The 13,175-nt window shown below is 40.6% G+C and overlaps 1 protein-coding gene across 1 annotated transcript in view; it reads left to right on the plus strand.

The window, feature by feature from the left end:
- Positions 1-577: 577 nt before the first annotated feature.
- Positions 578-13,175, plus strand: part of Rorb (RAR related orphan receptor B) — a 44,862-nt gene continuing 32,264 nt past the window's right edge. The window contains exons 1-2 of the mRNA XM_052172787.1: positions 578-605; positions 6,043-6,444. Of these exons, the coding sequence (XP_052028747.1) occupies positions 593-605; positions 6,043-6,444 (415 nt within the window). The 5' untranslated portion in view covers positions 578-592. The remainder of the gene's footprint in view (positions 606-6,042; positions 6,445-13,175) is intronic.

Consider the following 13,175-nt stretch of genomic DNA (forward strand, 5'->3'; position numbering starts at 1 on the left):
TCCCAGCACTGGGGAGGAAGAGTCAGGCAGATCTCTGGAAGTTAGAGGGCAACCTAGCAGACAAAGACAGCTCTATTTGGAAAAATACCTTTTACAATGTGGCAGGGGTGGAAATGATGTTGAGTCCACTCTCCTTGATGCTGTGCCTCCCAATACCCACAGCACTTAGTTCAAACCCAAGCCAAACACCCATTTTCATACTTGGTTTAATAGTGACATGCCTCTTTGACATCGTTTAGTAAATATTGAATGAGTGAGTGAGTGAGTGAACAACAGAAGGAAAGATAGTGTCAATTGCCCATAAATAAGTACATATATTCTGCTCAGAACAAGCTCCCCAAGAAGCATTAGGAAACTTTTGAAAGATGGAAGTCAGCTATACTTGGTGTGGAGTATAGCAGTGTATATGCTAATACTGCCTTCCTCTGAGTCTCCTGCCCTTGCTTTCTCTTTTCCTCTCTAGGGATTCTTCAGGAGGAGCCAGCAGAACAATGCCTCTTACTCCTGCCCAAGGCAGAGAAACTGTTTAATTGACAGAACCAACAGGAACCGTTGCCAACACTGCCGCCTGCAGAAGTGTCTTGCCCTAGGAATGTCAAGAGATGGTAAGCCTCTGCCTTCCTATTCCTTAAGAGCTTTCAAATGGATGTTTTGCTAGAGGCTGGTCAAGCCACTGAAAGAGATTTAACTGTGGGAATTGGGGATATAAAGAAAAGAGAACCAGAATGCTGGTCATGAATTAAGAAGTAAAGCAGAAATATATCAAATGTAGTGTTGCCTGAGAAATAAGAAAGAAAAGGAAGGTGGTAGAGGCTTACAGAGAGGTACGGGCTAGGTAAAGTGTTAGATAGTAATTAACTACCTGAGCATATTTTCTGGTAAAGGGTTTCCTGGGATATGAGGTCTTCAGTGTTAAGGTCAGAAAACTGTACATAAATAGAAGCCATTCATCCACCAGAGCCATCGGACTGGCACAGAGCCATTGGACTAGCACACAAGTTACTAATATATGAAGATACAAGGAGCAGAACACACGTCCTGGAAGTGAGGCAGCTGACTAGCTAGTCATAAACACACAGCCAGGAACTCGCACTATTCTGAGACATGAAGAGTGAAAATTTATTCAGGGGTCCTGAGTTTCCACTTAGATAATGGAGTATTTGTTCGTCCTTCCATACCCAACCAATTGCTTAGATCCATGAAATAAGATGAAAACTTCAAGCACAGTAAGCAAAGAATTTTGCTTCATTTTTTTTTTCATTTCATCTTTAGTTATTAAGACCCATTCTTTTGTTTGTTTGTTTGTTGTCTTGTTTTTTAAGACAGGGTTTCTTTGTCTAGCCACAGCTGTCCTGAAACTCTCTCTGTAGACCAGGCTGGCCTTGAACTTATAGAGATTCTCCTGCCTCTGCCTCCTTAGTGCTTGGATGTGAATATTGGCCACGGATTTCTTATAGCCCTATAATGCACTGTGATTGGCCATGTGTCTTGGGCAAATCCCACCAGCGTCAGGGCTGATGGGGGTTTCTCTGTTCCAGCGAGTAGTGGTAGCATATGGTACTGAAGAATTCTAAAGTTTGTCTAATTGAGACTTAAGCAATTTGATATCTCCCACTGCTTTTTAATTATCCTTCCCATCCACTGACTCATAAAATCCTGGCACAGTGCTTTAAGTAGTACAGGATAAGATGTCCTCACATCTCCCTCAATGATACGGTAGTATGTTCACTTTGACACATTCATTTTTTTCTGCCACTTATGTCTGGCTCCGTCTTCACCACATCTGGTCACTGGACCAGCATAGCTTCTGGCAGTCAGCTACTTTACTATTCAAATAACGGACTTTGTATCCTCTCATGCATGCAGACATCCAACTCAGGGATTACAGATTTGTTCAAATCTACCTAGGCAAAGAATTAAAGACAAATGTATCTGAAAGAATACATATGTGTGTTTGTGTTGAAAAGTGGCAAAAGTGTATGTGAACAGGTACCATGTATCTTGAATCTTCTCCTCTGTGATGTGTACTTTCTTTGTTGGTTTTGTTTGCTTGTTTGCTAATTGAAATAGAATCCCAGCCTATAGTCCAGGCTGGCTTCAGACTCACTGTATAGCCAAAGACTATCTTCCTGCCTCATAGTCTCAAATGCTTGAGTATAAGTATGTGTCTTCATACCTGGCTTCTGCTTCTCTGTTAACTGGAATCTTTACAAATCAATCCTCCTTAGAATTATTTGCAGAGAAATATTTGATATCAATAGGAAGATATTATATGTCCCCTCAAAATGCAAAGCCTGATATTTACCATGCAAAAATCTAGAAGGTGAAGAATTAATTTATAATATTTAAGCATCTAAAGTGTGTTCTCATAGATAACCTTCCCCATATGAACACACTGGATGCCCTGTGTACAGACAAGCTTCACAGAAAATGTCTTCCAGCCAGAACTGGGTCATGTGACATATATTACTAACTGACGTAAATTTTAATTAAAAGTCAATAATTGGGCCTTTAATCATACTTCTTTCTTGAATGTGCTCTGTAGTCACACACTGCCTTGTGACTACTATAGCAGAAGTTGCCCTCTATATCCAAAGTTTTCGAGAGACTTGGATGACATGAGAGAGATGCCAAAATAAGTGGCTTGGATCAGACTTCCAGTACAAAGATCAAATCCCTAAAGGTGTTGGCTTATCTCCAATGCTTAAAGATTTAAGTGAAGACCAGTTTAACCAGTGAACAGCTGGTGGAAACCAGAAGACTTGGAGACTGAGAGACAGTAAAACACAACAATTTCCAAAATGACCCCAGAGTCATGGATGATGGTTGTGCCGATGAAGTCTCAGAAACACCTGTTCAGTTCTCATGCCGTGGGAAGTACAAATCTTGGATGGAGACATGACTTTTAATTTCTAGTCACCCTGAAAACTTCTGTTCTACTTCAAATCCCACACTCTAAACAGAAGTGAAGTGATTTCTTACCCTCTAACATGGAAGTGTCCTTTGCTTCTGTGGGATTAAGATAAGGGTTAAAATATGTATTGTGGACTAATGCTGTCAGCCTGAGTACTTGCAAATCTCTTGCAATGTATACAGAGCTGTGCTCTTTTCCTTAAGAGGAGGCAGTTTAAGAAGCTGTCTCTACTCAAGTGAATGTCATTAGCAGAACAAATCAGGTTAGAGAGCAAACAGTTAAAATACATGTTGTGCTCACCCTTGGGGAGTGATAAGATGCACTGAAATACTTGAAGATACAACAGTTCACGGCCTCTGTTATAGTGGAGCTTTGAATACATCAATGTGCCTGCAGAGAGTAGCCAGGAAATATTTCTATGTCAGAAAGTTCAGTAGGTGTGTTTTCTTGGTGTACTATACATTTCTCCCTCCAGGTATACTGCCATCTTTATTGCATCTATATAAAACTGAAACACCTTTCAGAAATAAATGGAAGACTCGTCCTAGAGCAGTTCTGTAGGCATTGTCTATTAAAGCCCTTGATTTAAGTCAAAGCCTGAGAATTCCGGACTATAGTCACTTTAAGTTGCTTTATTCTAGATATTCCAATTGCTCAGTCACCTGACAAGTCAGCCTTGTACAAAAGATGTACACTTTTCTGTTGCATCTTCAGATTACAGCAGAGCCCTTGGCAACATGTTTTTCCAACATCGTTAGCTCTAATTACAAGGCCTATGGTTAACAGCACATGTCCCGCATGCTTTGGCAGCAGGTCAATCTGTGACCCTGCTGATAGTCAATGGCCTTGCTCTGGTGATGGAAGAGGCCTGAATCAGCTTCATACAGCCTATTGTTCAGCAATCTAGTGCAGGCATGCCCTTGCCATGGTAAGGTGCCCAATCAAACAGGCCCTTTTTAAGTCTCTGCTTGTAAAACATTTGTCAATAACCCACTGACCTTGATAGGACATGTGACTGGAAGTCCAGGGTTGGGCAGCATGCCTGCACAGAATGAAAAGGCATTGGGAATAGAAGTGGAGAAGGACATGAAAGGATGCAGGTAAAGGGAATTGGGGTCATTAATATAATCCCTCTGCCTCAAAATACATACAAGTCTAAATTGAGAATTGAATGGCAAGTATAGTTTAAAGGCAGTCTGATCCCATGAAAAACTCTGGATTTCTAATCCCTATGATTTAAACCAGTGAATGCACACAAGTCTATGAATTACAACACTTTAATCTCATGCAACAGACAATATTCTTGAGTTGGTAAGACCATGGCTGTCATAAGGACCATCTGAGCTGACTCAGAGGCAAAAAAGTAAGGGTCACAAATAGAGAAGAGGTGCATCATTGCTTTCTTGGGGTGCAGTCCTCCTAAGCCAATAGTTAACAGTCTTTAATTTTCCTGATTAAAAAAAATCTTTCCCTCTAAAAAACAACATGTAAACTATTTAGAAAAATATATATGAAAGTACAAGGAAAAGTTGCCCCAACTATTCTACAGAAGTCTCCCCATAGCCAAGTGGAAATACGAGTAAAAGCAACAACTGAGAGAGAAAAGGAGAGTTTGGTAGTAGTTAATTCGGTTGTTTCTCTTCATTGAGAAAAAAAAAAATTACTAGATAGTTACAGCTTCGTCTTCCTGCTTTGTCTTCCTACTTCGGCAGCATTGGGAAGCCAGGGTGCAGGGATTTTCTTTCAGAAAGATTAAGGAGTACGAAAGGAAGAGGGAGAGACTGGGAGTATTAAAGTCCAGCCAATCATAGCCTCAATCTGGCATGCAAGAAGGGAGAAAACATGCCACTATATATAGCAGTATCTAAATACTCCTTGCACATCCTGTCATACAGTCACTCTTCTCAGTGGGAAGTGTGGTCTCCATTTTGAACAGCCCATGCTCAGATAAGATTTGATAGCGTCTTTCCCAATGCCTGGGGGAAGATGTATGCTAATCTTCCTAATTCTATAATGCAGGCCTCCTCTGTGGGCCCTCTGAGCTGGAGAGCCAGGAAGCACTTCCTGTATGGCCATTTTTAGAAAGCACTCCAACCCAAATGACTGAATCCCCATCCATGTCTACACCCTCTGAGGTCCTGACTTCAACAACAACAACAAAAAAAAAAAACTGCCACAAAAGAAAAATCAGAAACTCAGATGAGCGTCTCCAAGACTAATACAGTCCCCCCAACACCCCATTAATAAGATGATTTGAACCTGGCACCCCAGCATTCAAGATGGCCACATACTAAAAGAGGGGAATGGACAGCTCATGCAAAAAAAAAAAAATCACTATCCAAAACAGTTCAGGAGGTTTGCTCTCCACATGTAAGGAAGCAGCACGTGGGGGGCCACTCCCCTGGGGCACCACATCCTTGCTTCCCCACAAAATGAGGGGAATACCAAATCTCCCTTTGCTAGTGTCGGGAGATTTGGTATTTTGTCTTTGCACTTGCTAGTCACAAAGGCACCAGGGGTGGGGGTTACATCTTCCAATTGGTGACTGTAACAAATAATTTGCACTTTTACATTTCTTCCTAGCTTAAATTAACATATATTAAGGATGTGGTCCCCAGTTTGGCATTGTTGAGAAGTTGTGGGACCTTTAGAGCATGGCGCCTAGAAAGAGAGGACTTAGGTCATTGGTGAGCATGGCTCTGAAAGAAATACTAGGACCTATGCATGCCCTTCCTCTTCCTCTTCCTCTTCCTCTCTGTCACCTGCTTGGCATTGAATTGCTCTGTCTCACATTCCTAGCACAGTATCTTGCTGTGTCACCATCACAAAAGCCATGAATACTGTGAGCCAAAGTAAACCTTTCCTACTTCTAAATTGATCATCTCGGATATCAGTTACAGTGGTAGAAAGCTAGACAACACACAGGTTTCATCACTGTGATACAAACCAACACACTCTCCAAATGCAATCTTTCCCCTTAATGTGATATGCAAATGAGTGAACTTCTGACTGGCAGCAAACGGATTTGTCTCTATGATACCAAAGAGACAACCGTGCATGTCTCAGACTGAAGTGGCTAAAGAAGACGGTTATCACACTGTTGTCTTTTGCTCTTCTCTCCATCCTAGCTGTAAAGTTCGGGAGGATGTCCAAGAAGCAGCGGGACAGCCTGTATGCTGAAGTGCAGAAGCATCAGCAGAGGCTGCAGGAGCAGCGGCAGCAGCAGAGTGGGGAGGCGGAGGCCCTTGCCAGGGTGTACAGCAGCAGCATTAGCAATGGCCTCAGCAACCTGAACACCGAGACCGGCGGCACCTACGCCAACGGGCACGTCATTGACCTACCCAAGTCCGAAGGTTATTACAACATAGATTCCGGTCAGCCGTCTCCCGATCAGTCAGGACTGGATATGACTGGAATCAAACAGATAAAGCAAGAACCTATCTATGACCTCACATCCGTACCCAACTTGTTTACCTATAGCTCTTTCAACAACGGGCAGTTAGCTCCTGGGATAACAATGTCTGAGATCGGTAAGTCCGCGTCTTCTCCAAGTTTCCTTTCTGGAATTTCTCCATTGACGGTGCCTTAGTCCTACGTAAGAAAGTCATTTTTACAGCCCTGAATTAAATTGCATGCATAGCGGGTTTCTACTGAGAAGATAACATTGGTTTAAAGTATAGTCTCACAATTATCACAATCCTCTTGCCCCATAAAAGTTGGTATGAGTGAAGGAAGACTGGAGGAATTGAAAGATGCTATCTATAAGGAATGAATGGATGCTGTTGGGTGAATGTGGATTCTTACTGAAAGGAAAAATGTTGATGGGAGCAAGAAAATGCCCTAGCTATCCAAAGTAATCTTACTGAAAGGGGCGTGGGCACAGTATAGAGTGATTCAATGAACGGTTCTCAGAGATTGCTGGGATGACACGGTAAGTGTCCCAGCTTCCTTCTCAGTAAAGATGTGGCAGGCAGGCCCGATACATAGCTATGGATTTGGGGAATCTAAATGCAAGAATTTGACATGAGGGAGATTCTCTGGGGAGGATGTTCACAAAGACCTGAGTTTGATTCTCAGAATCCATGGTTTTAAAAACATGGTACCCCACAGGTAATCTCTGTGCTAAGGAGGTAGACGCAGACAGACCAAGTGGGATGTGTTGGCCAACTAGCCTAGACTACTTGAACTCTAGAACAGTGAGAGAGCCTGCCTCAAAGTAACAAAGTAGACAGACAGGTCCTGAGAAATAACAGCCAAGGTTATCTCATGCAGTACATGAGATAGTATGTATGTAGTGTGTATACATGTAGGCATACACATATGTGCATGTACACACACAAATTCTGTAATGTGATTCTGAATCACTGCAACAAAGACCATGGTCTTCATAATACAGAGCAACAAGTGAGTCACCGACATTTTTTCATTATGACAATGACGACTTTTGACTTCTTAGGGTATGGTGTCAGGGTGCCCCATCTTAGGCTAGCCCCTCTTCTGACGTTTTAATTTTGTTTTATCTTTTTAACTCAACAATTTAATGAATGCTTACTGGGTTCATCTAATGAACTGCCACAAAAATAACGATAATCTCTTGACATATTTCCCTCCCTGACAGCAGAGCTCGATGTCTACTTTACCATGGAAAAGCTAGATTAAAACCAGAAATGACTGCCTCCGGGCCAAGGGGCAGGCAACCTGAGTTCCAATCCTGGCTCTATCGTTCGCAATGTTAAGTAGAGCAAGTTCTTTAACCCCAGACCTCTGATCTTTGAAAGGAATAAAGCACAGTTTCAGAACACAGGGATCTCATAAAAAAAAGACAACATCAGACAAGTGCCTACTAAGTCTCTGCTACAGTTATTTTTATAAACCCTGTGTGAAGTTACCATCACATAAGTGACAAGAGCCCACAAGTGTTTTCATTTTTCTTCTGGTGAGCACATAACGAAACATTGGCTACTCTAGGTGCTTGTAACATGCATTTGAGGAAGAAGTAATGCCACACAATGATAAACCTGAGATGTTATATCTGCTTCAGTGGTTTCTCATGCGGTAGAAAATTAAGCTGTTGATATCTCAACCAAGAGACACCAATAACTGAACTCGGACTAGTCCACTATATTGCTGTCCTTATTATATTGAAGATACTTTGTAAACATTTCATTTTCACAAAAGTCTTAAAAGAAAAAAGATCCTGTTTTACTGCAAAAACAGAACCCCAAAGGCAATTAATTCACTGCCTCTCCAGAAACCTGTGATAACTTCATGACAGAACTCAGGTTCCACTTCAGGAAATCTAATTCCAGGGTCCTATGACTCTTCTATTTACCTCCTACTTATTCATTCACAACTCCTAAAGATGACCTTTGTGTGCAGGGGCCTCTAATCTTTCAAAAAAGATATGTCAAAACAAAATAACATGCTAATATCCAAGTTCTTGAATGCCGTATTGGTTTGGACCATATTTAAATCCCCGTGAAAGGAAAGCTTAGAATTTACTAAGTAAGCTTTGTCCCCATAAATAAAAAAGAAGCTCTCACGGTTCATTTATGATTTATCATCAATAGTAATTATAATAAGAAAAAATACAGCCAATGCCATTGGCTGTGAGTCCCTGCGGACCATCGCTTTCCTTTTCTGGCCCTCGGCCTATTTTCCTATGAGCTGAGAGAAGAGAACTGGTTAACCTCATGTTTTATCATGGCTTCCTGTGGAGACACTGACACCCAAAGAGGACTTTTCATAATTATTTCAAAGAAGAGATCAGTAGTCTTCACAGATCTCTCCATGTGCTCTAAATTTTCATCAGACTTTAAGGGTGAAATTAGAATTGTCCTGTGAGTACTCTCAAATGTAGCCGACTCTTAAACCTAAATAGTGGCTCTATTCATATTTTGCTAAAACAGCAATGCCACCTAGTGGACACAAACCCATTCCATGTGTATGGATCTAAGTGTTAAGTGATTACAAGGCCACAGTAGGGTGGTGGATGCCTTCCTTGTCTTAATGAGCTTTCTGAAGCTTGCCAGGTGTGTCACTAAAACACTAAGTTCATAACAGCATCATACTGGGAGAAGGTGGCAGAGAGTGCTTATGGACTCTGGTTCACACTTAAGATGCAACCTTCTATCTTGGGCAAGTTACCTAACATCTGTGAGTCTCAGCTCTCAACCTGGACCAGTAATAGTCATTGTGCTCATGCATATATATTGTGTAAGTGGATAAATGAGTTGATACTTATAACATCTGTGGATATTACTTGCCATGCCTAAGAAATCACTGTAACAATATGATTGGCATTGTAATTATTACATAATAAGATCCCAAACTATTATAGGCAATATAATAATAACCTTTTATTAAGTACTCATTGTACTTAATGATACTCTACATTTTAATTTTTATAACACTCTTGTAAATAACTGTATACCCATTTTACAGAAAAAAATATTGAGGCTTAGAGGTCACAGTCTTGGGAAAACCAAAGGACAAATTTGAGCCCAGAACTAAGAAATCAAAAACCATTTTTTTAGACATGCTAGGTGACACTAAATAAAATTCACAGAGTTTTCTGTGGACATTTTTGTCTTTATTTGATCATTAGGTATCTGAACCATTTTTGCTGGCATGCTGTCATTAAAAAAAATTCCTGTACAGACAAAAGAGAAAAATCTGGGCTTAGCAACAGTTTAAATAATGAATTCAAGACTGGCACACTAAGAAATTTGTGAGCACCACATTTGGATACCGATTTTGACCGCTCCCTCTGATTTCTGAGAGGGTGGAGGACATACAGTCCTGGCACCATGCTGAGATCAGTCCTTATGGGTAGATCTTTCTTTAAAAGCAAGTTTTGGATTCGCCTGTGTTCAACAAGTCCTCGCAGCTTTGAAATGTTTAATTAAAATTAATTTGTGAACTGCAACCTTACAGTCTGGACAACTATGTATAATTCACCAGGTTAATTACATAAGTGTTCCTAAAGTCCGGAATAAGCCCAAACCACATTTCAATGTATCTGACACCTATCAGTCAGCAAAAGACTCACCTCCTGCTTCAGATCAACAATGAGGAAGCGGTTAAGGGTGAGAGATGGGAGTTTGTTCCCTAAGACACAGAGGTAGTTACCCAGTAAAAATTAACTCTAACTAGTTTTACTACCATAGACTTCCATGCATGCTTTGAAGGATTTCCTTTTGCAATATTCCAGTCACCAGAAATAAGCAAAATGTGGTTTCTACCCTTGCCATCTAAGTAATATGTGTCAAAAGAAATAATTACAGTTCGGAATAGAATAGACTGGCTATCAGCAGTGACGCATCAACCTAGCGTGCATAAGACCTTTCAAAGGATCTTCAGCATGCTAAACTAAGTAAATTAATTTTTAAAACTGTCATAGAACCTAAGTCCTTGGTGATCCTGGATATGAAGATCTAGGAGCTGGCAAGTAGCAGTTACTCAGAAACTCTTCTTATCAGGAAACTTTTTTATTCCCAAAATCTTGACACTGGAAAGCAAAAACACAGTTAAGAGACCAGAAACAACAAAGAATATTTCAGAAATCTATCCCCAGCCTTTTCAGAATCCCAAGAGCAAAAGAAGTCATGAAATAAGAAGAAACTGGAAGTCAACCGCAAATTAATATTTAGGACTCAGTATTGACAGGGCTTGGCTGGAAATTTACTTCGAGCTAGCATGATGGATGTGTTATGTCTCTGGGAATAAAATTTTGCGTGGTTGGTGATAGAGAGGGGAAGCTAGGAGAAGGATTCTCAGCAAGTGAGCAAAAGAGAAAATGGAACCATCGGCTTCAGCTTCCCATCAGAGCTCTCTGATACTCTGGAGATGCTGCAAAATTACACTCCCAATAAAGCTTGCTTAAGCTGAAAGGTGATTGACAAGGTATCTAGAAGGTTCCAGAAAGACAGTTCAAGGAGACAGACAATATTTTTAAAGGAGAGAGAAAATTAATATATACACATGCATATATATGAATATGTATGTATATACATCCTTAAAGTAGCTGCAATGCTAAGCAGGATTATATACCATGTCTTCCATACCATCGCCTGAGTCTTCCCTCCAGATACAGACAAGGGAATGTGAACTCACTGGTCTCATTCTTTCCACATAGTGTTAACACGGATTTATTCTCATATTCCTTTTGTGTTCTATTCATGGAATCTGAAGTTGAAAGTAACAAACACAGAAATAACCCTCATTTTAGATGTGTCTATTACATAACTGGGTATGATATGAATAGTTAGAGGAGACTACACGAGGAGATTGGCATAAAAGTGATCTAGTCTCAGTAATGCATGCCTTTATTACTGTTAAGGCTACAGCCACTCAAAGGATTTGCTCAGGGTGCTTTATTTTGCAAATTTTTCTCTAAGTTTCTTATGTTAAGTTCATGTTATGTTGAGTTCAAATGTTGACTTTAAGAATTAAGTAGACATTGTGGACTTAAAGCAGCTCTTCTTTGATGGTATAGACTTTTTATGTATTTTATAACTGCTGTTATTTAACTTCCTGTGGGGGTGTGATACAGAGAGCAGAAGCTGCAGCCTCTGAAGTATCTACGTCCTTTGGTAGCATCTGTACGAATACAAGTAACAGTCTAGTAGGTCATTAACACAAATAGAATACTAAATCTATCAGAGAAAGCAGCTAGATTGTCTGCAGAATGGAAAATACAGTTAGCTATGGCTAAGCCTTTCTTAGCTTGAGGAAAAACATTTTTAAAATGTCCCATAACCCACTCCCCGACACTCACTCCAGCCACTGACTCTGCTGGCATTTAGAGAAAGTAGAGAAAGTACTAAGATTTGCAAATCACGGGACAATCTTCTATCCACGTAGGCATGTTTCAAGTGTTCCTCTTTATGTGACTCAGTCTCCCCGACTGAAAAGTAAGCCAACTGGGCAAAATGACCTCAAATGGTTGTGGTTCTTTCACTTTCCAGAGAACTTTGACAATGCACATAGACAATCCTTATTTCAACCACTGCAACAAGAAAAGAAGGCAAAGAGGGACTTCTGAGCCACTATGCACTCCGTAGCATGGCTGTGGTGATAGCCATCGAATCCCTCCTCAGAGCCCAAGAAACCCTTCTCTGGGCATCTACTCAGTGGTGTGACCATTACCAAAACACAACCAAGCACCACTTGCTTCTCTCCATCTACTATCCCCCCAAAACATATGACAAAGTAAAATAATAACAAAATGAAAGTCAGGGACAGCAAGAGACATCTGAGGGAATAGGGGGTGTGGCCGGCCCCAATACCTTTCTGCTTATACACAATGGATGTATCCGGTGAGCAGCTGTGCAAGGGTAGCTTCAGGAAAAAACCCTCCTGTCCCTCACTGGCCCACTCCAGGAAGGTCGCTTCCAAGCCTCTCTTGACGGAAGAGTATATATGATCATGAAGTAAAAGAAAGTCTGCTCTTGACTACTGAGGAAAGCCACCCAGGCCACTGGAAAGAGACAGTTAGCCCCAAGAGGCTTTAACACCACTCTGCTCTTTCATCACTCATAGATTATCTCCCACCATCTGTTTAGTTCAAGCATTCTTATCTTCTATTCAAAGAAAGAATTCTGAGTGTGTGAACTGAGCTAATCAACCTGATTTGCCACATACTTTTGAGCTGACTGTGATTAGAATTGATTCTAACTGGTATGTGGCTATGAATTATTTCAGATGGTACTTAGGACACAGGACTCTACAGCTGTTTTTAATGATCAGTCAAATCTGCTTTTATAGATATCATTTAATAAATCCTTCCCTGAAGACTACTAATATCATCCAGTGGTGATGCTGAGGTTACCTCAGGGGCATGATTTCCCATAATCCAGAAACTACACAAAGCACTTTGAGAGTAAGAAGGCTCTACGCAAATGTTAAGGTTTCTCTATACTACGATCAATGCAAATATGCATATACAGTTCAAGTGCTTATGAACATACAGAACAGAAATGTTCATGCCCCTCTTAATACAACATGTTAACATTTGCTAGAATAAGGAAATCTTCTAACACACCTTTTCAGTTTTGAGTGGAAATTGCAAAAAATTGATCTTTGGTGGAATTCCCCTAGAGATACTATTTTAGGATTAATTCTTGACTCAGGATTCAAAACTTCATAAGAAGATTCTAAAATCTGCCAGCCAAGGGGGAAGAAAGCATCGAAGCCACTGGAAAAGCAATTCCATTTTATACACTCAATTTCAAAAGACATCGTAGATATGAAATGTTCC

Source organism: Apodemus sylvaticus, chromosome 1 (assembly GCF_947179515.1).
Source record: "Apodemus sylvaticus chromosome 1, mApoSyl1.1, whole genome shotgun sequence".
NCBI lineage: Eukaryota > Metazoa > Chordata > Mammalia > Rodentia > Muridae > Apodemus > Apodemus sylvaticus.